Here is a 17,640-nt window from a genome sequence, read left to right as displayed (position 1 = left end):
GTAAGCACTCTACAAGTTCAGTAGGGAGCTAATGTACACTGCACAGAAGAGAAACTATTGGGACTCCAATCTTCGTTGGGTCAGGTGTTATGTTCAGCAAAATCTGTAGGCAACAACAACTTTGGTTGTAGGGCAACACCTTTGGATGCGTTCAGTTCCATGATTGTGTTTTTAACGGGACGTACTACCTTGTGTGCTCAATTTACTTCAAGGTTCAGTGGACATTGGATTCTTGGGCTTAGAGTTCAAGTGCAGAGAGCCTCAAGGCTACTGATCTCCTCCTTCTCGTGGAAGGAAACTACATTGATGTACCCGCTATGATGAGAAGAGAGTGTCGCAATTCAGTTCTCATCCTTGAGGACAAAGATGTTTGAAGGGGGAGGGAGTGTCATGTACCCGTCATGATGAGAAGAGGGTGTCCCATATCTTATACAACGTCAGTGTAGTATCTAGTTGGAAACCTTTATCTTATTAGCAGTCGTTATTATCTATTGTAACATGTGGTTTAGATATACACACGTGGGCCAGTTGGTCGTTAGATATTAGGAAGGAAATCCTAGCTTATAAGTTAGAGAGAGTCCTGTAATGAAAAAAAATCCAAATTTTAATCAAATTAATCGTTCAATCAATTTTAGGCTGTGTTCGCAAGAACCAGAGAAACTTGATTCTCTGAATCAGGTGTTTATCCCGTCACGTACCTTGGTACATGACAGGTTGTTCTTAAATTATCTCACCATTACAACGTCAATTTCCTTATAAAACCTAAACGTCAATGAATCTATAATAAAAAATTTTTTTGGTGATATGTCCTTTACAAATTTATACATTCCTATCAAAAATTAGTGTATTAGAGATACCAAACCTCATCACCAACCATTTTCAATTTCGACTATTTATTTTTAATGGTCAAAGGTTTCAGATTGTGTTCATTTTTATTATGAATATTTAGCTTTGTACGAGGGACATATCACTTTTTTTTTTGGTATTGTGTTGTGAAGCATGAACATATCAAAACAAAACTAATTTCAAGTTTGCTATAAGAAAATTGTTTTTTTTTTTTTTCTTATATATATATATATATATTTTTTTTGAAGCATAGAAAATTGTTAAATGGAACCTCCATATTTTTTCTAAAATCTTTTTCTTTTGAAAGAAATAATATATTTGGATTAAAAATATTTGTATAGGGACAAAACAGTAATATATACAAGTGAACGAGGATATTACTGGAAATGAAAGTAATAGGTATAAATTTTCGTTAGTCACAGAAGATGCATCTGCCAAAACCCTCATATTTCTACCCCCTTTCACTCCAGTCTCCACGACACAAAAGAAAAACCCTAAAGAAAGGTATCATCCTAAAATCGCTCTCTGTCTAAAATGTCATTCCTTGTTTTAGTTTAGTTGGTTTCATAATCTTATTATGTTTCTTGATTTGCACTTCCTTATTAATGGCTTGTGATTTTTTTAGTCTTTATTAGATTTTTAGGGTTTTATTTCATTATCTGATACTGTGGTTTTCTTATTTCATTTATATCGAAAACTGTTTCTTAAATTGAGGGTTTTAATTAAAATTTAGTATCAGTGTTCTGTGGGTATCGTATGTGTAAGTTTATCTTGATTGAACTTTTAGGATATGTTTACTTTCGATTTATTATTGTATTTTGAGTATAGTTTCTTTTTTCTTGTGTGGTTGAGATTCATGCCTAGTAAGTGATGATGCGTCATTATGAGTTTGTTTTTCTTTTTGTTCGATAATTTGCTTGTGTCATTTGAGCTAGAAATGTCTGGATATGGTTTGAGTTACTGTATGGGTCTTGGAGGGGATTAGTAGTACTTATGGGCAATCTGAGCTTGTATTTTGGCACTAAGCCTGCTGGTTTGCGTGATGTCTCAGAAAATTAAAATAGTGTTCAGAATGTATGTTTTTTCTGTTAATTAGATGAAAAGTTTGTGATATTCCACTATAAATATGTTAGATGTTGGACTCCAGCTAGATTAAGGAGTTGATTTAATTTTAGATGTCCCCACTTCTTTTCTGGTTTGATTGATCTAAGGGTGTTTGTCTCTAAATATAACTAGTGGTGCGTTCATTGCTGTTGATAATGTCCTCTCCTGGCTATGAAGTTTTCTGTCATTTGGCTTACCTTCTTTATCCTAGTTCTTTATCTTAAGCATTTTCCAAGTTTTTCTATTTTTGTTGCATTTGAACATACATATCATGTGTCTTTCGCCATAAGTCACACTATGATTTGAACATACATTTGTGAAAAGGCGTCTACCTGTACTTGTTTACTTTTGGGGGTCCTGTAATTGATTTTTGTATCTCTGTTTTGTCAGAATTTCGAAAAGCTCTATTTTTCAGATATACAAGTCGTTAATTTTACTGATTCAATGTTATGTTTGATGCAGATGAATAGGGATAAGCTCATGAAGATGGCTGGTGCCGTGCGCACTGGTGGAAAGGGTAGTGTACGAAGGTATATTGTATTATTTTCTTTCGGTTTTTCTCTCTTGTTTTTTGTTTTTCAAAAGTTGTGATATTCTTCTTTCAAATTTCTTATATATGTGTCTTGTGAGGAATTGAGATTGAAAATATTTAGATTCATGTGGACTGTAGCAAATGGAAGTGAACTTCATGTTTTCTTCACTTTCCTCCAATTTGCTTGTCTTGTTTTTTAAGTACCCGTGTGCTCATTAGTTCTGTTGTACTGTTCTTTTGCTCTTAAATAACAGAAAGAAGAAGGCTGTACACAAAACTGCCACCACAGATGACAAAAGGCTCCAGAGCACTCTAAAGAGAGTAGGTGTGAATGCGATCCCAGCTATTGAGGAAGTCAACATTTTCAAGGATGATTCAGTTATCCAATTTTTGAACCCTAAAGGTAACGAAAGGTCTCCCAGCAGTAATCAACTTTGTTGCTTTGATTCCTGGTATTTGTTATAACGTATATTGCTTTCTGTTCAGTTCAAGCCTCAATCGCTGCAAACACATGGGTTGTTAGTGGATCTCCTCAAACAAAAAGTAACCTCTTTGTTCTTTTTCTTTACTCACTTATATGCTTTCGTTCTGTTTATTTGGTTGACATCTATGTCTATTGTTTTCATCTATCTATATTTATGTGTGTGACAATTCTTGTACTCCACCATGACTGTTGCGTTGCTCTCAATCAGTGCATCAGTCGTAAGCAAGCCCCACTAATGAATGCATTACTAGTCATATGATCCTCTGATTTTTCACTTTCTTATTCATTGTTTTATTGGTTGTGCAAATGTGAGTTTTTTTTTTTTTCATTTATTGACAAAATATTCGAACTCCTGATTTCCTGCCAACATTTGATCACCCAACACTTGCACTTTTGTGACACAGAATTGCAAGATATCCTCCCTGGAATCATCAACCAATTGGGTATGTTTAGCTACATCTATGACATTTCTTTTCTATGTTCTTATTTGCTTATGAGTTTAAGTTGGGACAGTTTAAATCTTGTAATGGCATCTCGGGATCTTGTCTGAAGATGGTCTTAATTTGTTTGCAGGGCCTGATAACTTGGACAACCTAAGAAAGCTTGCAGAGCAATTCAAGAAACAAGGAGCAGGTGCAGCAGCAGCAGCTCAAGAGGAAGACGACGATGATGTCCCTGAGCTAGTAGCTGGAGAGACATTTGAAGCAGCTGCTGAAGAGGCTAAGACTGCATAGATATTCTAACCAAGCTTTGTCTACAAATATTTTTGTTTTGATAAATTGATTTCTGAGGTTTTGGTAGTGATTTTCTCAATGCTGTTTTATCTTTATTGCATTTCATATTCGTGTCTTGACAAGTTATATTTTAGTGTTATTGGACAAACATTATTGAGAAAAGCTTAGTCTGCTTATATTTCTTTCGTTGGTTCTTTCCAACTGTTTCTCCATTGGAACCTTCAAATTACACAACCTTACATCCTGCTATCTCATTTTCCCCTGGAATGGTGTTCTTGAGAAAAGTCCAAGATGGAAAATAATATTGTACCTTCTATGGTGGTGCATCAGGAAACATAACCTCTCCTTGTTTTTTATTGCATGGTAGTTTCTTTCTTATTAGGTATAAAGATACGCAGTTTGTGCAAATGCCCAGTAAACTAGGTCAATAGGTCATATGGATAAATAAATGTTTCTCCTAAATAAATTGTTTGATGAGGACATGTTTAGTTGTTTTCTGTGTAGATTTACTATGTAAATTGTTCCATCACTTTAAAGTTTGCATATAAATGATGTGGTGGCTGGATGTTCAGAAAAGAATCCATGTTTTGTTGATTAGCATCAAATTATACGCGGTATGATCATCACCTTGCCCCAATCTTATGCAATATAGTTGGACAACAGAACTCTCTGCGGATTGAAAACAAAAATGACTCTCATCATATACGTTCTAACTTCTGAAACATTTCTCGGGTGCAAAACTTCTTATTCATTTTTCCCGAGGCTTGAATCCAGGACTACAAAAGAACCAGAACCAAAAATTATACAGAACCGGAACCAAATTTTAGATAGAAATAGGGCAATAATGGAATTTTAATGATTAGGTTTATATATACTTAGAATATCAGTGTGAGCTAGCTCTGTTGCGGCGTACCAAACAAACCCATCGCTCTTTCGTTATCCACAAAACAAAAACCTTCCAAGGTATTATTATCCTTCATCTTTAGGGTTTTCAAATCTGTTGTTGATTTGTTTTCTCCATGAAATGAAGTTTAGGTTTGTTTCCTTTTTTAGGGTTTGCTGTTGATTAGGATTGAGATTAGTTTTGATGTTAGGGTTTTGTGGCTTTGGTTGAAAGGGTTTATGGTTTGTTAAGAGTTTTTTGATCTTCCTTCTTTAAAGGCTATTGTATTATGTTTTCAATGGATCGATTGATAATATGATTTTTATTTATGTTATTTTGTTGGTGTGTGCTTGATTATATGCTATTAGATGAGATTGAGTGTGCTGATTCTCAGTGTAACAATAGAGGTACTCTTTAAAAGAAATGTTTTCTTGGATTTGATTAGATATTCCATTTGTTTGTGAGATACTGTATCTTAATTGGGAAGGTTAGTGAATCAGTTGCTAAGTTTTTCTATTGTTTAGCCACAGGGTAAGTCCATCAGAGTACCAGTACCATTATAGTTTTTCAATGATAGCATATTTACTTTCGTTCGTTAAATCACCTTGTATGTATGTTTATCCGTAAATTTGTATTTCTGCCATCTAGTTTGAGAATTAGTATCAAAAATTAACACAGGTGATACTCTATTATCACAATGAGTTTCGTGTAGGGTTCTCCTATCATAAAACAATGATCCTAATTCCTAGAAAGTGAGTACTGAAAAATGTGCACATTTATTTTCTCACCATTCAAAGTTTGTAATGAATAGCGTTTGTGTCAAATAGACGAAGGATAAGATTCAGTCTTTCAGGGATGATCAATCCCAGTGTGTTGATTGTAATTATGTACTGTTTAACTGTAGTTCAATGTTCAATTTGATCCATTAATAACTTGCCAGGTTCCCTGATGTTCTCTTGTGTAAATGCAGATGAATATAGAGAAGCTCCAGAAGATGGCTGGTGCCGTGCGCACTGGTGGAAAGGGAAGCGTTAGAAGGTCTACCGAATTCTTCTCTTGTTTTCCTTTCTCCTTATTGCTTTTATATCCATAGGTTCCGTAAAGTTATTTTTTTAATTCAACCATACTTGCTATGCTTTCATGTTTTCCTATTGATAATTTATAATTTTACAGATTGGTGTGTGTGTATCTTTCCATTTATCAAATGTGATAAATATATACACATGTGACTGTCACCTTTAACCCTAAATAGATCTATTTTTACCTTGGTTTATCTGTGGGGGTAGTAGGAATGACGTGGTTGCAGAGCCTTTTACTCGTGAAATCGTTTTTCTACAGGTTCTTATAGTTGATCCCCCCTAGTTGTGGGATGGCTTGTATATTGTCGATTACTAATCTATTCCTCGCTTCCATAACAAAATTTAAGCCCCAGGAAGAAAAGTGTGTTGATCTGTGCATTAACTTTGTTTTTGAATCTCATCTGCAAGGTTCTCCATCTTTTCTCCCTTATAACCATTATTTTAAAATTATCTGGTTGTAACTTTTATTTTATATTGGCAGAAAGAAGAAGGCTGTACACAAGACCACAACCACAGATGATAAAAGGCTTCAAAGCACTCTTAAAAGAATAGGTGTTAATGCCATTCCAGCCATTGAGGAGGTCAATATTTTCAAGGACGATGTAGTCATCCAGTTCCAAAACCCTAAAGGTATAAATATAATGAGTCTTAGGATTCAGTTACCGAACAGTTCTTTTTTAGTTAGTATTGGCAGGCCTTCGTGATTCTATGTGTTATACTAAGCAATGAATTTATGTCTCTTTCAGTTCAAGCTTCAATTGCTGCCAACACATGGGTTGTTAGTGGTTCTCCTCAAACAAAGAGTAAGCTCCTCCATTATCATTGTTTAGCTTTCTAGCACGGGAATGTTTTTCTTCTTTATGTGAATGTTTAATGCACCAACAGTATTTGTTCAGTTTGTGGATCATATACTAGGTCACGAGTGCCCTAAGTTCCCATTTCAGACATCTATTTCTACGCTTAATCAAGTGATTACTAGATATACAAGTTATTCTGGTGCTTCTCTGTGGTTTAGCAGTACCATGGACCATCATTGCTGTGTTTCGCATGTCCATTGTTGTTTGAAAAACTTACTTGGTTACAAACTTTTTTTGTGTATTCCAGAATTGCAAGATCTTTTACCTGGAATTATCAACCAATTGGGTAAGTTTGCCTTTGTTCATTTCCGTGTTTTCTTGTGCATTTCCAAATATCATTGTTGGTACTGGTGCTTGGTGTTTAAACAACGGTATACCCTGTACGTGGTGTTACTTTTTCAGGACCGGATAACTTGGACAACTTGAGGAAGCTTGCAGAACAATTCCAGAAGCAGATGCCTGGTGGCGCAGGTGCCATTCCTGGAACAATCCCTGAGGAGGATGACGATGATGTGCCAGAGCTTGTGGCTGGAGAGACATTCGAAGCTGCAGCCGACGAGGAAAAACCAGCTTCCTAGATATTGCAAGGGAAAGCTAAAATAATATGTCCCTACAATTTCGGTTTTTTGACATTATCTATTGTCTTGAAATTTTTAGTGTTCTCTACTGCCTGGTCTTTTTCCTATTAGGCTCTCCTCTCCTTTCTCTTGGTAGCAATCAACCATGTTCGTGGGAATTACATGTAACTGTCCTGTTTGAAGATTTAATCTGTCATTATTGCAAATTTTCTTATGCATTTGCACTTTATTGTGAACTCTTTTTTCTATTAGAAGTTGTTCCCATGAGATATTAGTTTAACGACGAAGTACAAGATTCAGCGAGGCAATATGAAGTCGATATAGTTATTTAGCTTTTTGGATAAATAAAGTAGATAATTGGTAATGAAGGTTAGCAGAAGTATTTGCTCCATAGACATTGTTAATAAGAAAATCCGATGGACCTATAATCCCTTCCCTACAGGATCACATCTTATGGAAATTGTAGTAGTTAACAATGTTGCTAATCTTATGGAACTCTACATGGAAGGAATTTGCACAGAGGTGAGATCCCAATACGAGTTAGAAATCAAGGAGAACCAAGGAGTTGGGTTTTTTGGGGGAGTGGTGCACTCCTTTGTTTCGAAGGAGTCACTCCCTCCCCATGCATCAAAAAAGTTCAATTACATTTGCTTGTTCATCTAAGACAACTCAGTGCAGTTAGAAACTCCTCCTTCCTTCCACTGGGATGCTGACCTTTAATAATAAAGCAGGTTCTGCTCTAGAATTTCTAGTTACTTTGATGAGCATCTTCTGCGGATGAGCCCTGCCGTACGAGGACCTTCATGACTAAGATTTAGGATTTCGTAGTTTTAGCAGTGGACACGCACATGAAAAACACAGCAGCATGGTTCGAACTTAGAACTTAGAAAAGCTAAAGAAAATGATGCTACATTTGTCTCCTCTGTTTGTATGTAGGTTTCCGGTAGATTCGAAAGAGCACCGAAGCATCACTATTTCTTTTAGCTCACGGGACACTGATCTACTCCCTGAAATCTTGTTAGGCTTAGTCCTATGGGTGCTAATCTAGCAGCTAGATTAGCAGTTCACGTCAGCCATGACTACTTCCTAAGTCCGATGGGAGTGCTAATCTAGCAGCTAGATTAGCAGCCCACGTCAGCTGGGACACCGTCCAGCGTTGTTTGGTTCAGCGCAACCAATTTTGAGCCTCAGATCAAATTTTGTGATTTTTGTGATCCGTGTGATTTTTGTGAGTGCTGAACCATTCAACGTAAAGGTGATTTTTGTGGCGCTGAACCTTCAGCGCTTCAATCTCTTTGCTACTTCACCCGCGAGCACATGCTAGGAGAGACAACCAGTGTTAACTTTTAGGCCACACTTTCTTTTTGAATTGCAACACTATGAACCTGTTGCAAAAGTTGAAATATCGGAAGATTAGGTTTCCGAGTAGAGGTGAGATAGCAATTCTTTTTTATCTAAAGAAAAATAGTTGGTGGCTAGAAGGGTGCATGGACATGTACGCCATTCACCCACCAAGTCTCGACTGCTATTGGATGCGCCTCCATGTCGGAGAGTCCAATAACAAGCCCCAGTATGCTGTCGCTTGCCTTTTGTTGGTTAATGATCAAGGAGAGCTTCAGAGTCCACCCATTATAGTGGTAGCTTGAACAAGTGACTTAGTCTAAACTGTTTCCCTACGAAATCTCATATTGGTTATTAAAAACATATATAACGTCGATGTCAGATGTCAAATGTTTCCAACGAGTTGTTCCCAGCACTCTGAGAAAAGTGTTTCACTGGCATGAGCGGGAAATGTATGGTATACATGATTAACTATATTACCTTATTGAATATTTTTCATGGTTCAATTAGTCGTCTGTGTAGTACCCTTCTACACTACTGCTCATTTCCTAGAATCACGTTTGCAGCCGCTGATATGGTTTAATTGTAGCATCTGAAGTATATAGGCACTCGAGGGAAGCAGGGGGAGAAAATGCTGCAGCAGTAGTTTTTAACAATTTGAGGGGTGACTTGTAAATGCAATAAGGTTTGCACAACTATTCTTAAAAGAAACTGTTCTTAAAGTTCTTTCACATATGCTACCATGTGAAATACTTTCTGAGAACTACTGCACTTTTGCCTTTTAATCCAAAAACAACCTGCTTAGTACTGTTTGTCTTTGCTCTCATTTTCGCATCAAATAAAAACCGTATATAAGTATTTCTTTTTGCATGTGCACTTGTTAAATTTTCTTAGCAGCCACCCTTGTACTACGACTTACAGTTGACGGAGGAATTTGCATTTTATCTCGACAGAGTTGAGTTGAGGACATCACACCATTTTGGAGACATGCCACAGGATATGCAAGCTCAGCTCAAATTTGACAACAGTTGAAAATACAACTGAAGTTACCAAAATTTAATAGAAAAGTCTGACCAGAAATTGAATGAATGCTGACATATTGAGAGTTTACATTAGGTTTTGAATTTCCATACTCTATGGACAGTATAAGGTAATGTACTGGAGAGAGAGCTCTGCAGAAGAGTAATTTCAAGGCAAAAGAGTAAAGAAGTATTGAATATGAAGTACTAAATGAGTGCAACAGGAGCAGAAAATTTCCTTCATATCTTTTTTCATTTTAAATTTAACATTTGATCAGAAGGGAACTTTAAATTCCTGAGGTTTAGCAATCAATACACATTAAACAATTCTCTTCTCTTCTCTTCTGTTTTTTCTTCTTTTTCTTTTTCTGCTATGGACAGATGCTAGTGACCCCATTTCAAAACTCCAACCTTTTCCCAAGATGTAGATCAACCATAACAAAATGAAAAGAAAAAAAGGATGTGATTCCTTTCTGTTTGATCCATCACCTTACAATAAATATGGTGATATTAAAGCACCTAACTTTTGGAGTTTTCAATTACCTCTGTTCATGGCAAGTGTGAAGTATATGAGTATCATTGTGCCCATGCTAGACCTGCAACATCAAAAAATGCTTTGAATGAATAGAATGAATGATAGTAGTAATAGTTTGTACCTACAGCATATACATAATTGTTGGGCTCATTAAAGATTGTTTGGCATGCATGAGAATGATTTTGCGGTTATGCGAAATATGGCAGTTGTCTAAGACCCTAAACAGCCACTTATGGTGTATGTGACCAAAGCTTAAGAGCCCCAGAAAACTAAAGCCATTTTGACTAACCAGTAGATCTAGCATTTTATGTGGTGATTTATGGCAAATGATATCCTATACATGTTTTTGATAAATTTAAGAAGTTTGTTATGCAGTATTTATGCTTCAAGTTTTCTAAGCAGGAGACTGGTAAAATTTGAATGTGCACTTACACAGTTGCAAACATGAGAAGAATCTTCCTTGGATTTAGGAAGCGATTGAATCGCTTAGTAGTCCTTCCATCGCTCATTTCTGTAAGTTTGGTTGGGGAAGTTGAAGCTGCAGCTTTAATTGTGATTAATGGTTCCAGATGCGAATTTACTGCAAAAGAAAAGGATACAATTTTCTTTGTATCAAATATAACCCAGTTACAAAAAACACTAGAAGCAGTTTAATCTAAGTGATGGTAAGCGACCATTTCGCTACCAGGATTAGTTAAAGCTAGTATGTTTTTAGATAGTGTAGTATCAAAGTCTAATATCCAAGCAAGGGAAGCTGGAAAGGCCTAGTTAAATGGAGTAGATATGCAGGTCAATTTCAAATTCCGGTTTTGAAACTTAAAACTAAGTCCCATAATTGACTCATAAGTAAAATTTCAAGCTAAGTTTGAGCTTCTTGAAGACACATTATATCCAACAAATTGAGATAACCATTCTTACCTTTTGTTAAGAGCTTCTTCGATGGCAGGTCAATCTCTTCTTCCTCAGCACCACACTTTCTTTCCATCCTATAAGAGGGTTTTCGAGCTAGCACCCTCTGCAAAACAAAGCGTAAAAAATTAATACTCCGTATATCATCTGAGAGCCAATGTTAGTGAGAGTTCTTAAACTTGTTTCTGAATTCAGATACTCACTGTCATTTTTGGGCTTCCAGAATTTTTATCTGGAGACTGAATCAAGCTCTCAATATCCAAAACCACACTATCCATAGCTGTCGAAGGATTCTGCTCAAACATAAACGAAACAAGAAGAAATTAGAAGATATGAAATGGGTTCTTGATTGAAGGCTTCACATTTCTCTAAATGTAATGCAGGTTTTTGCATTGCAAACACATATATGAATTGTATCACCAAAACATATCGTTTTGGTTACCTGATTAGATATAACCAGAACATCATCAATGAAGATTATTTCCTTTCGAACAAATTCACATTGCACACTAACAGAAACTATTTATCGAAGAAATTTCCCAAGGGGCTTCTCATCCCAACACCCTTGGAAATATTGACCATATCCAACAGATGCATCATAACATCTCACAAAAGGCAATTACAGATAGTTTAAGAGTTAAGCAAAACATTAAGTTGATTAAAGAAAAGAAACAAGTTGTTCAAAGTAATTATTGTTTATAGGATAATATTTATGAAATCAGTGAATATATCCAGCTGCTAATAATACTATAATAGTAATAATTATCACTTGTTAACAACCCCAGAAAAGTGACCACCTGATAAACTATTCCCATGTGGGTTGCTTTATAAAGTTGTATGATTATTTGAAACAGGAATGTTCCTAATACCCTTGTTGAGATATGTGTCATGAGTAAGCAACTGCACTTAAGAAGTAGAAGATCTCACTTCACTTGCAAAGTAGGATTCCTTAACATTTCATCATGGAATTTGTTGTCATTTGTTCAACAGATGAAAGTACTTCCCATGCATCATAAATCTGTTACCCACACTACTAGTACTACACCTAATTATTGTTATTCAACTCCAAGATCTAACTTCCTTTTAAGTCTTCCTGTGTTTTGAATGTGACCTATACGGCTATACCAATACTACACATTCAAGCATATTGTTTTGGAAGAATGAGATATTCATCTATCCTTGATTAGATATGGATCCGCCATTAATGGGTCAACTGTATATTTTTCTCCAATCCAGCAACAGTTAAAAAGATATTTTTTGATTAACTGGATGATTTTATAAACATGTAACTTGATACTAAAAATCGATATACACATGATTCATACAAGAGATATGTTTGACTTTGTTTTTTCAAATAAGGACAGGTCGATGATGGGACCATTTCTTTCCTGTGGGTATGAAAATTAACACAAAAGGTCGACCCAATATATTGTTTGGCCCTCATATTTAGTAGAGATGATAAGACTTGAAAAATAAAAACTTGTAGAGGAAAGAGGTGTGTTTTTTCTTCTTCTAACCTGGTGGGGCAAAAGTTCTTCCATTTTAAGTGAAGCTATGGAGGAAGACAAGTAATGAGACAAAATGCCTTTAAAGAGAAAGATGAAACAAGAATCTCTGCATCATGAATAAAGCTTGATTAAGAAATCATCTTGCAATAAGACGAACACGTTAATTTGATTCGAACAAACGAAAAGACAATACTAAAACTATTCTCACCACTTCAGCTAGCTAGAAAAAAAAATGAGAGGCCTAGCATAATATTCAATGTATACAATAAGAACATTAATAGAAATTGACACCACAAGTTGTTTTTTATAGATGCAAGACAAAAGAAGTCGTAGTAGTTGTGTACGAATTAGAAACAACTACCTCCTAGAGTCCTAGGATATTTGAATATTTGCAACTTGGAATGTATGAAGGAAAAAGTTTCTGGAGTGGCCAAAGTTTAATCGTAAGCCTCTTATTCTTTTTGTCCAGATAACATGAATACCGGGCGACACTCGGAATGAATAGTACTCGGTTGGACACACCACTTTCTTGACAAAGTAAAAGGATTGTCTTGTTAATTTTCAAGAGATAAAAAGATTGCTGAGCAAGTATAAGCGGATAAGAATGCATCAAAAGGAGGGATGAAAAGGCTACCTTGAGAAAATACTACTACTCGTACTAGAAATCTTTATTTGAAAACAGTGAAGACGGTATCTCCAAAGGTGGACTTTAGATCGACTCCAATGTATATTCTCCAAACATAAACTTCAAATTCCACAAAAGTAGAAATAGAATTTATTCTATCATGTTCACTCTCTCAAAAGTGTTTTGCGTGATCTTAACAAGAGATGAGATTTTTACCACGTAGAACAGTGGGACCAACTAAATAATTCACACTGATGATGAGTAGTGTGCACAAAATAGGACCTCAAAGGAACCGCCAAACTCGTTTCACAGTACTAGTATGTTGTCATCACAAGTAGTTACCATATCTGCTTACAGCATTACAGTAATAGAATGATGATCACCCAAAACAAAAAAAGAGTTTACTTTAATTAGTTAAAATCCGACAAAGAAAAATAAAGATGTGTGAAATCCCTATTCGTCTGTAGTATGTCAAACGAAGTTGATAATTAGTAATAATGAAGAGTTGAAATGTACTAGTAGAAACTGTACCGAACCTACAGCCATTCTACCACAATATATGGTTTTTCTTTCTGAAATCAACTTTATTTTGAATGAAACAGTAGGTAGTAGTAATTAAAAATAAACAAGAAAGAGCGAAGACTGACAGAAGAGGCACAACGGGCCGGAAAAAGAAGATGATGAAGAAGAAGAGGAACTAATTTCGAGAATGAAAATGGAAAACAAACTTTGTTCAGTATTTGTGTCTTCTTCTTTCCGTGATTAAAGTATAAAACCAGATACCAAAGCAGAATTCATATCATTTTTTAAGTTTAAACAAGGAACCAAACAAAACAATACAAACAGCGATGTTATCGAGATTCGAACGTGTACCGCACCACAGCTTATTACAATAAATGCAGTCACTCAAATATCCAGCCATTCACGGCTACAAGAACAAGAACAAGAACAAGAAGATGTAGCAAAAGAAGAAAAAGAAGAAGAAGAAGAAGAGAAAGAGTTACCTTAATTTTATGGAGCTAGGCAATGTCTAAGCAGGAGCTGAAAGTACTAAAGATGATGATCACAATTGAATCTTTATAGGTAGCGAAGGAAATCTCTAAGCACTGATTCTTTTGAACCTGCTTCTCTTTCTGATGAATTCCAAATATATATAGTTCGCAGTACCGTCTCTCTAATAAGCAAGCAACGTGGGTTACGATGATGTGAAAGTTCAACAAAACAAAATATCAGAAAACATGTTTTGGTTGTTTCTCTACTTGAAGTAAAAACAGATACTATTGATCTTTAGTGTTGGGTCAGAAACAGAGATATTTCGATTTATCAACTTCTTCTCTTCTCTCTCTCACTGTAACTCACGCTGTGTTTCTTTGTTTGTTTTTCAAGGGTGGGGGGTTATGATTAGAGCAAACGGAAGAGAGGAGAAATCAAGAGAGTGTGGAGGGACTGAGACGCAGTGTGTGTCAGTTCTGAGTCGTGCCTCTCAATCTTTCTTCCTCCATAGCTTCTTGTTCTGTATATATGTATATATATCTTAACTCTAGTTTAAAAGCCCATGAGCATTCAAAAAAATTTCGAAAAATGCCATCGTCCAGAATAGATGCTGCTTGGAACATTCCAAAAAGAAGTTGTATGTCTGTGACTGTGAGAGTTTATGTTGTCGATCGATTTTTTTGGCATGGCCGGAGAACCATGAAGTGAAGCGTATTAATTATAGGGTGGGTATCGTGGTGATCTGTGTGTTCTCTGTGATTCTCAACCCTTGGCTGCCCCAATGCCCATACCCACCTTAATTATCAACAGCCTGGGGGAACTGAGACCAATATATATCTAGAGTTTTAGATTTTAGCTCTAAAATTTCTACTTAAACTCTAGCTTGAATACAAAGAGGACTTGAGGTCGGCACAAAATGACCATTTGTTTTATTTTTCTTAATATTAGGGATCACAATTATTATGATATTTTCTTCTTCTTATGTGAGGTCAAGATCTTTGTCATGAGATACATATGGTACTTGTCAACATAGCTCGTCAATTTGTAAGTGCCCCCCACCAATGTATTATCATCTTATGTCCACTACTTAAACACGTATGTACGTTAATGATTGATACAATTACAATTGCTCAAGTGATGAGAAGCGTAACCAGCAGCAGCAGGAGATATACAGTCTAGATAGCCAGGAGCTTTAACTCCTCGTATTCACCGTTGAATTTGATAATCTCTTAAAATTCTTCTCATATCTCTGTGAAGGAAAAAAAAAATGTTTACCCATCCTTCTGATTTCTCAAACCAGGTATAACGATATGTATGTTCGTGTAATAATTTATTATTTTGTTTAAACTCAAGTAAGTTACAAGATTTCTCAAACTCTAAGCTAACCACGAACACCCTTGACTACAGAGTTGTTGTATTAAAAGATACTATACATATACACAACAACTCTGTAGTCACAGATGGACGTGGTTAGTTTAGAGTTTGAGCTAAGCTCTCTCTCTTCTCCCGTTTTCTCCTCCCTTTCTCAAAAGAAAGAAAAAATAACCTTTGAGCTGCCTTGCTCAGATTTGGTCCAAATCTGAGCAAGAATTCTTTTTTTTTTCAAAGTTTTTGGTAAGAGGTAATGAATAAGATGTTTTTATATTATTTCTGGTTTCTTTTGACATATTTCTTCGCTGTTTTGGGACGATTTTTCTTCGTCATTGTGGGGCGAATTCTTCAAATTTTAATGGCTGGTTCGTGTCTTGCTTATCTCGATACAAAAACATCGACTGTTCATCACTAGATCGCTTTCAATCAGCATCTGTGTTTGTGTGGATCGACAAATTCATGGGCAAATTACTCCTTTGTTTTAGGAGCATCTCTTATCGAAAAAGACTACAATCTGATTAAATGGTCGGAAATCATTTCTGGATATACCATCATCTCTCCCTTATACATAAGAAGAAATTTGATATCTTCGCAGTTTATTGCTCTTTCTCCTCGCGATCTACATGTAATTGATGTCCTTATTTGTATTAGGGTCTTGATTATCTTTTATTCTGATGTTTTTGTTATTTCTGTAAGCGAATATGTAATCGCTGTCTTTATCATAAATGAATTGAAATATGTTGATTGTCAAAAAAGAAAAAAAAAAAGAAAAAGGTTATTGTATTAAAAGAGCCTAAAATAGGTCCATGTAACAAAACGTGTTAAATACATAAAATTAAGTCCAATAGGCAACGACTAATCAATCAACTTTAAATCTTGTATTCAAACGATGGATACAACAAGAAAATAAGGAAGTTGTAAATTATAAAATTATTAACCTGTGGTGTTTGCCTAAAACATTATTTTGAACATTGATAAGTAAAACAAAATTCAAACTAAGATCAGAATCAACTTAGTTACTTATCAAAAACACAGTTATATAAAGTAACTTTTCTTAACTTCGATGAGTCTACAAAGGTAAAAATTAACTTAGTTTTCTCATCGGAAAGAGATTAACTAGAGTAATCCTTCCATAACTTTGATAAGCCAAACTAGAGTCGAAAACGATCTAGTGACTTATCAGGAAAGCAATTACCAAAAATAATTCTTCCCTCAATTTCCACAAGCACATTCCCACAAATATATATCATTAAGCGTAAGTTCAAGATAGAACTCTTCTCATGTGTTTGTTATTTCCTGCAAACAAGAGAACAACACATAACAACATTTACCAGAGAAAGGTCAAAACATGATCTTAGCCATTAGTTGCAACAAGAGAGACTAAAACTGAAACAACTCATATGTTGTATGATTTCCTTTTACAGTCAAATAGTTTGATGAAAGGTGATGGAAATCGATAGCAATAGACAAACTCTAGCTAACCTCAAAATCCGGACTTATGCAACCCGAAGTCCATCATAGATTATTATTCACCGCACAAGTATAAAACCTGTGGAATCAACAAATTTTGAGACGAAGAGAACTTTGATGATTTCTATCTACCTTGATCAAGTGAGTAGATCAACAATCGATCAAGATCAAGATACACAAGTTACCAAAGAAAGATAACTGGACCTGGCTTCACGAATTCCTATGGAGTATTTGTAGTCGCTAAACCCTAAAAGGGTTAGGAAGAGGACGACTCTAGATACAACTATGATACACCAATAAGTAGTGTCCGGATTCAAAGATCACAGTTGCTTGAAGTTCCCCTTTTATAGATATTCAAAGCATAGGTTGTTTTAGGTTTAAGCTAAGATAGCTTTGGATCCAAGCAAACAATATCCACTGTTAGATAAATCTTTGAATCTGATTTACATAAACAAGATATAGACTCTGGTTAGGTGAAACCGTAACCGAACCCTGTATAAAGACTATGTTCAACGTGGTTAGCCGATTTGAACTTAAAAGCTTGATGTTCATTTTCATGAACACATAAGACATCAACTTTGAGTCACAAACATGTGATCAAATAAGTCTAGTGTTTTTTAGAAAATTAATCAAATGCAAATTATCTTGTACAAATAATTTAATCGCACTTGAAAATATAATCGACATGGTTAGTAGATGTACAAGGTACAAATACCATTGTCGTTCGTGAACCGGTTTGTAAACATTTTAACCAAACCAAGTTCCGGATTTA

General features: G+C 35.5%; 3 protein-coding genes across 3 annotated transcripts; 2 read left to right on the top strand and 1 right to left on the bottom strand.

Annotated features, from left to right (window-relative positions):
* Window positions 1-1,266: 1,266 nt before the first annotated feature.
* On the top strand, window positions 1,267-3,885 carry LOC113303258 (basic transcription factor 3-like). The gene is made up of 6 exons (XM_026552286.1): window positions 1,267-1,350; window positions 2,413-2,480; window positions 2,737-2,885; window positions 2,969-3,025; window positions 3,371-3,409; window positions 3,540-3,885. The coding sequence occupies exons 2-6, from the start codon at window positions 2,413-2,415 to the stop codon at window positions 3,698-3,700; spliced, it is 474 nt and encodes a 157-aa protein (XP_026408071.1). The 5' UTR covers window positions 1,267-1,350; the 3' UTR covers window positions 3,701-3,885.
* A 647-nt stretch (window positions 3,886-4,532) lies between these two features.
* Window positions 4,533-7,364, top strand: LOC113303255 (nascent polypeptide-associated complex subunit beta-like). Its single transcript, XM_026552284.1, has 6 exons — window positions 4,533-4,663; window positions 5,554-5,621; window positions 6,144-6,292; window positions 6,409-6,465; window positions 6,767-6,805; window positions 6,922-7,364. Exons 2-6 carry the CDS (start codon window positions 5,554-5,556, stop codon window positions 7,095-7,097), a joined length of 489 nt encoding a protein of 162 aa, XP_026408069.1. The 5' UTR covers window positions 4,533-4,663; the 3' UTR covers window positions 7,098-7,364.
* A 2,271-nt stretch (window positions 7,365-9,635) lies between these two features.
* LOC113303256 lies at window positions 9,636-13,258 on the bottom strand. The gene is made up of 8 exons (XM_026552285.1): window positions 13,251-13,258; window positions 13,044-13,154; window positions 12,419-12,515; window positions 11,105-11,194; window positions 10,911-11,007; window positions 10,425-10,572; window positions 10,001-10,053; window positions 9,636-9,868 (listed from the first exon to the last, which is right to left on the bottom strand). Exons 3-8 carry the CDS (start codon window positions 12,440-12,442, stop codon window positions 9,777-9,779), a joined length of 504 nt encoding a protein of 167 aa, XP_026408070.1. The 5' UTR covers window positions 12,443-12,515; window positions 13,044-13,154; window positions 13,251-13,258; the 3' UTR covers window positions 9,636-9,776.
* Between the last annotated feature and the right edge of the window lie 4,382 nt (window positions 13,259-17,640).

This window comes from Papaver somniferum, chromosome 8 (genome assembly GCF_003573695.1).
Source record: "Papaver somniferum cultivar HN1 chromosome 8, ASM357369v1, whole genome shotgun sequence".
Classification (NCBI taxonomy): domain Eukaryota; kingdom Viridiplantae; phylum Streptophyta; class Magnoliopsida; order Ranunculales; family Papaveraceae; genus Papaver; species Papaver somniferum.
The sequence above is the reverse complement of the archived record's forward strand: the minus strand, read 5'-3'. Positions and strand labels throughout refer to the sequence as shown.

What these genes read in the sequence shown, in the direction of transcription:
- LOC113303258 (XM_026552286.1), top strand. Translation starts at nt 2,413, where the DNA reads ATGAATAGGGATAAGCTCATGAAGATGGCTGGTGCCGTGCGCACTGGT. An exon ending in CCAATTTTTGAACCCTAAAG is followed by an intron (nt 2,886 to 2,968) that starts GTAACGAAAGGT and finishes CTTTCTGTTCAG; the next exon opens with TTCAAGCCTCAATCGCTGCA. An exon ending in TGGATCTCCTCAAACAAAAA is followed by an intron (nt 3,026 to 3,370) that starts GTAACCTCTTTG and finishes TTTGTGACACAG; the next exon opens with AATTGCAAGATATCCTCCCT.
- LOC113303255 (XM_026552284.1), top strand. Translation starts at nt 5,554, where the DNA reads ATGAATATAGAGAAGCTCCAGAAGATGGCTGGTGCCGTGCGCACTGGT. An exon ending in TGGTTCTCCTCAAACAAAGA is followed by an intron (nt 6,466 to 6,766) that starts GTAAGCTCCTCC and finishes TGTGTATTCCAG; the next exon opens with AATTGCAAGATCTTTTACCT. An exon ending in TGGAATTATCAACCAATTGG is followed by an intron (nt 6,806 to 6,921) that starts GTAAGTTTGCCT and finishes TTACTTTTTCAG; the next exon opens with GACCGGATAACTTGGACAAC.
- LOC113303256 (XM_026552285.1), bottom strand. Translation starts at nt 12,442, where the DNA reads ATGGAAGAACTTTTGCCCCACCAG. An exon ending in AAGAACTTTTGCCCCACCAG is followed by an intron (nt 11,195 to 12,418) that starts GTTAGAAGAAGA and finishes ATGTTTGAGCAG; the next exon opens with AATCCTTCGACAGCTATGGA. An exon ending in CTGGAAGCCCAAAAATGACA is followed by an intron (nt 11,008 to 11,104) that starts GTGAGTATCTGA and finishes TTTGTTTTGCAG; the next exon opens with AGGGTGCTAGCTCGAAAACC.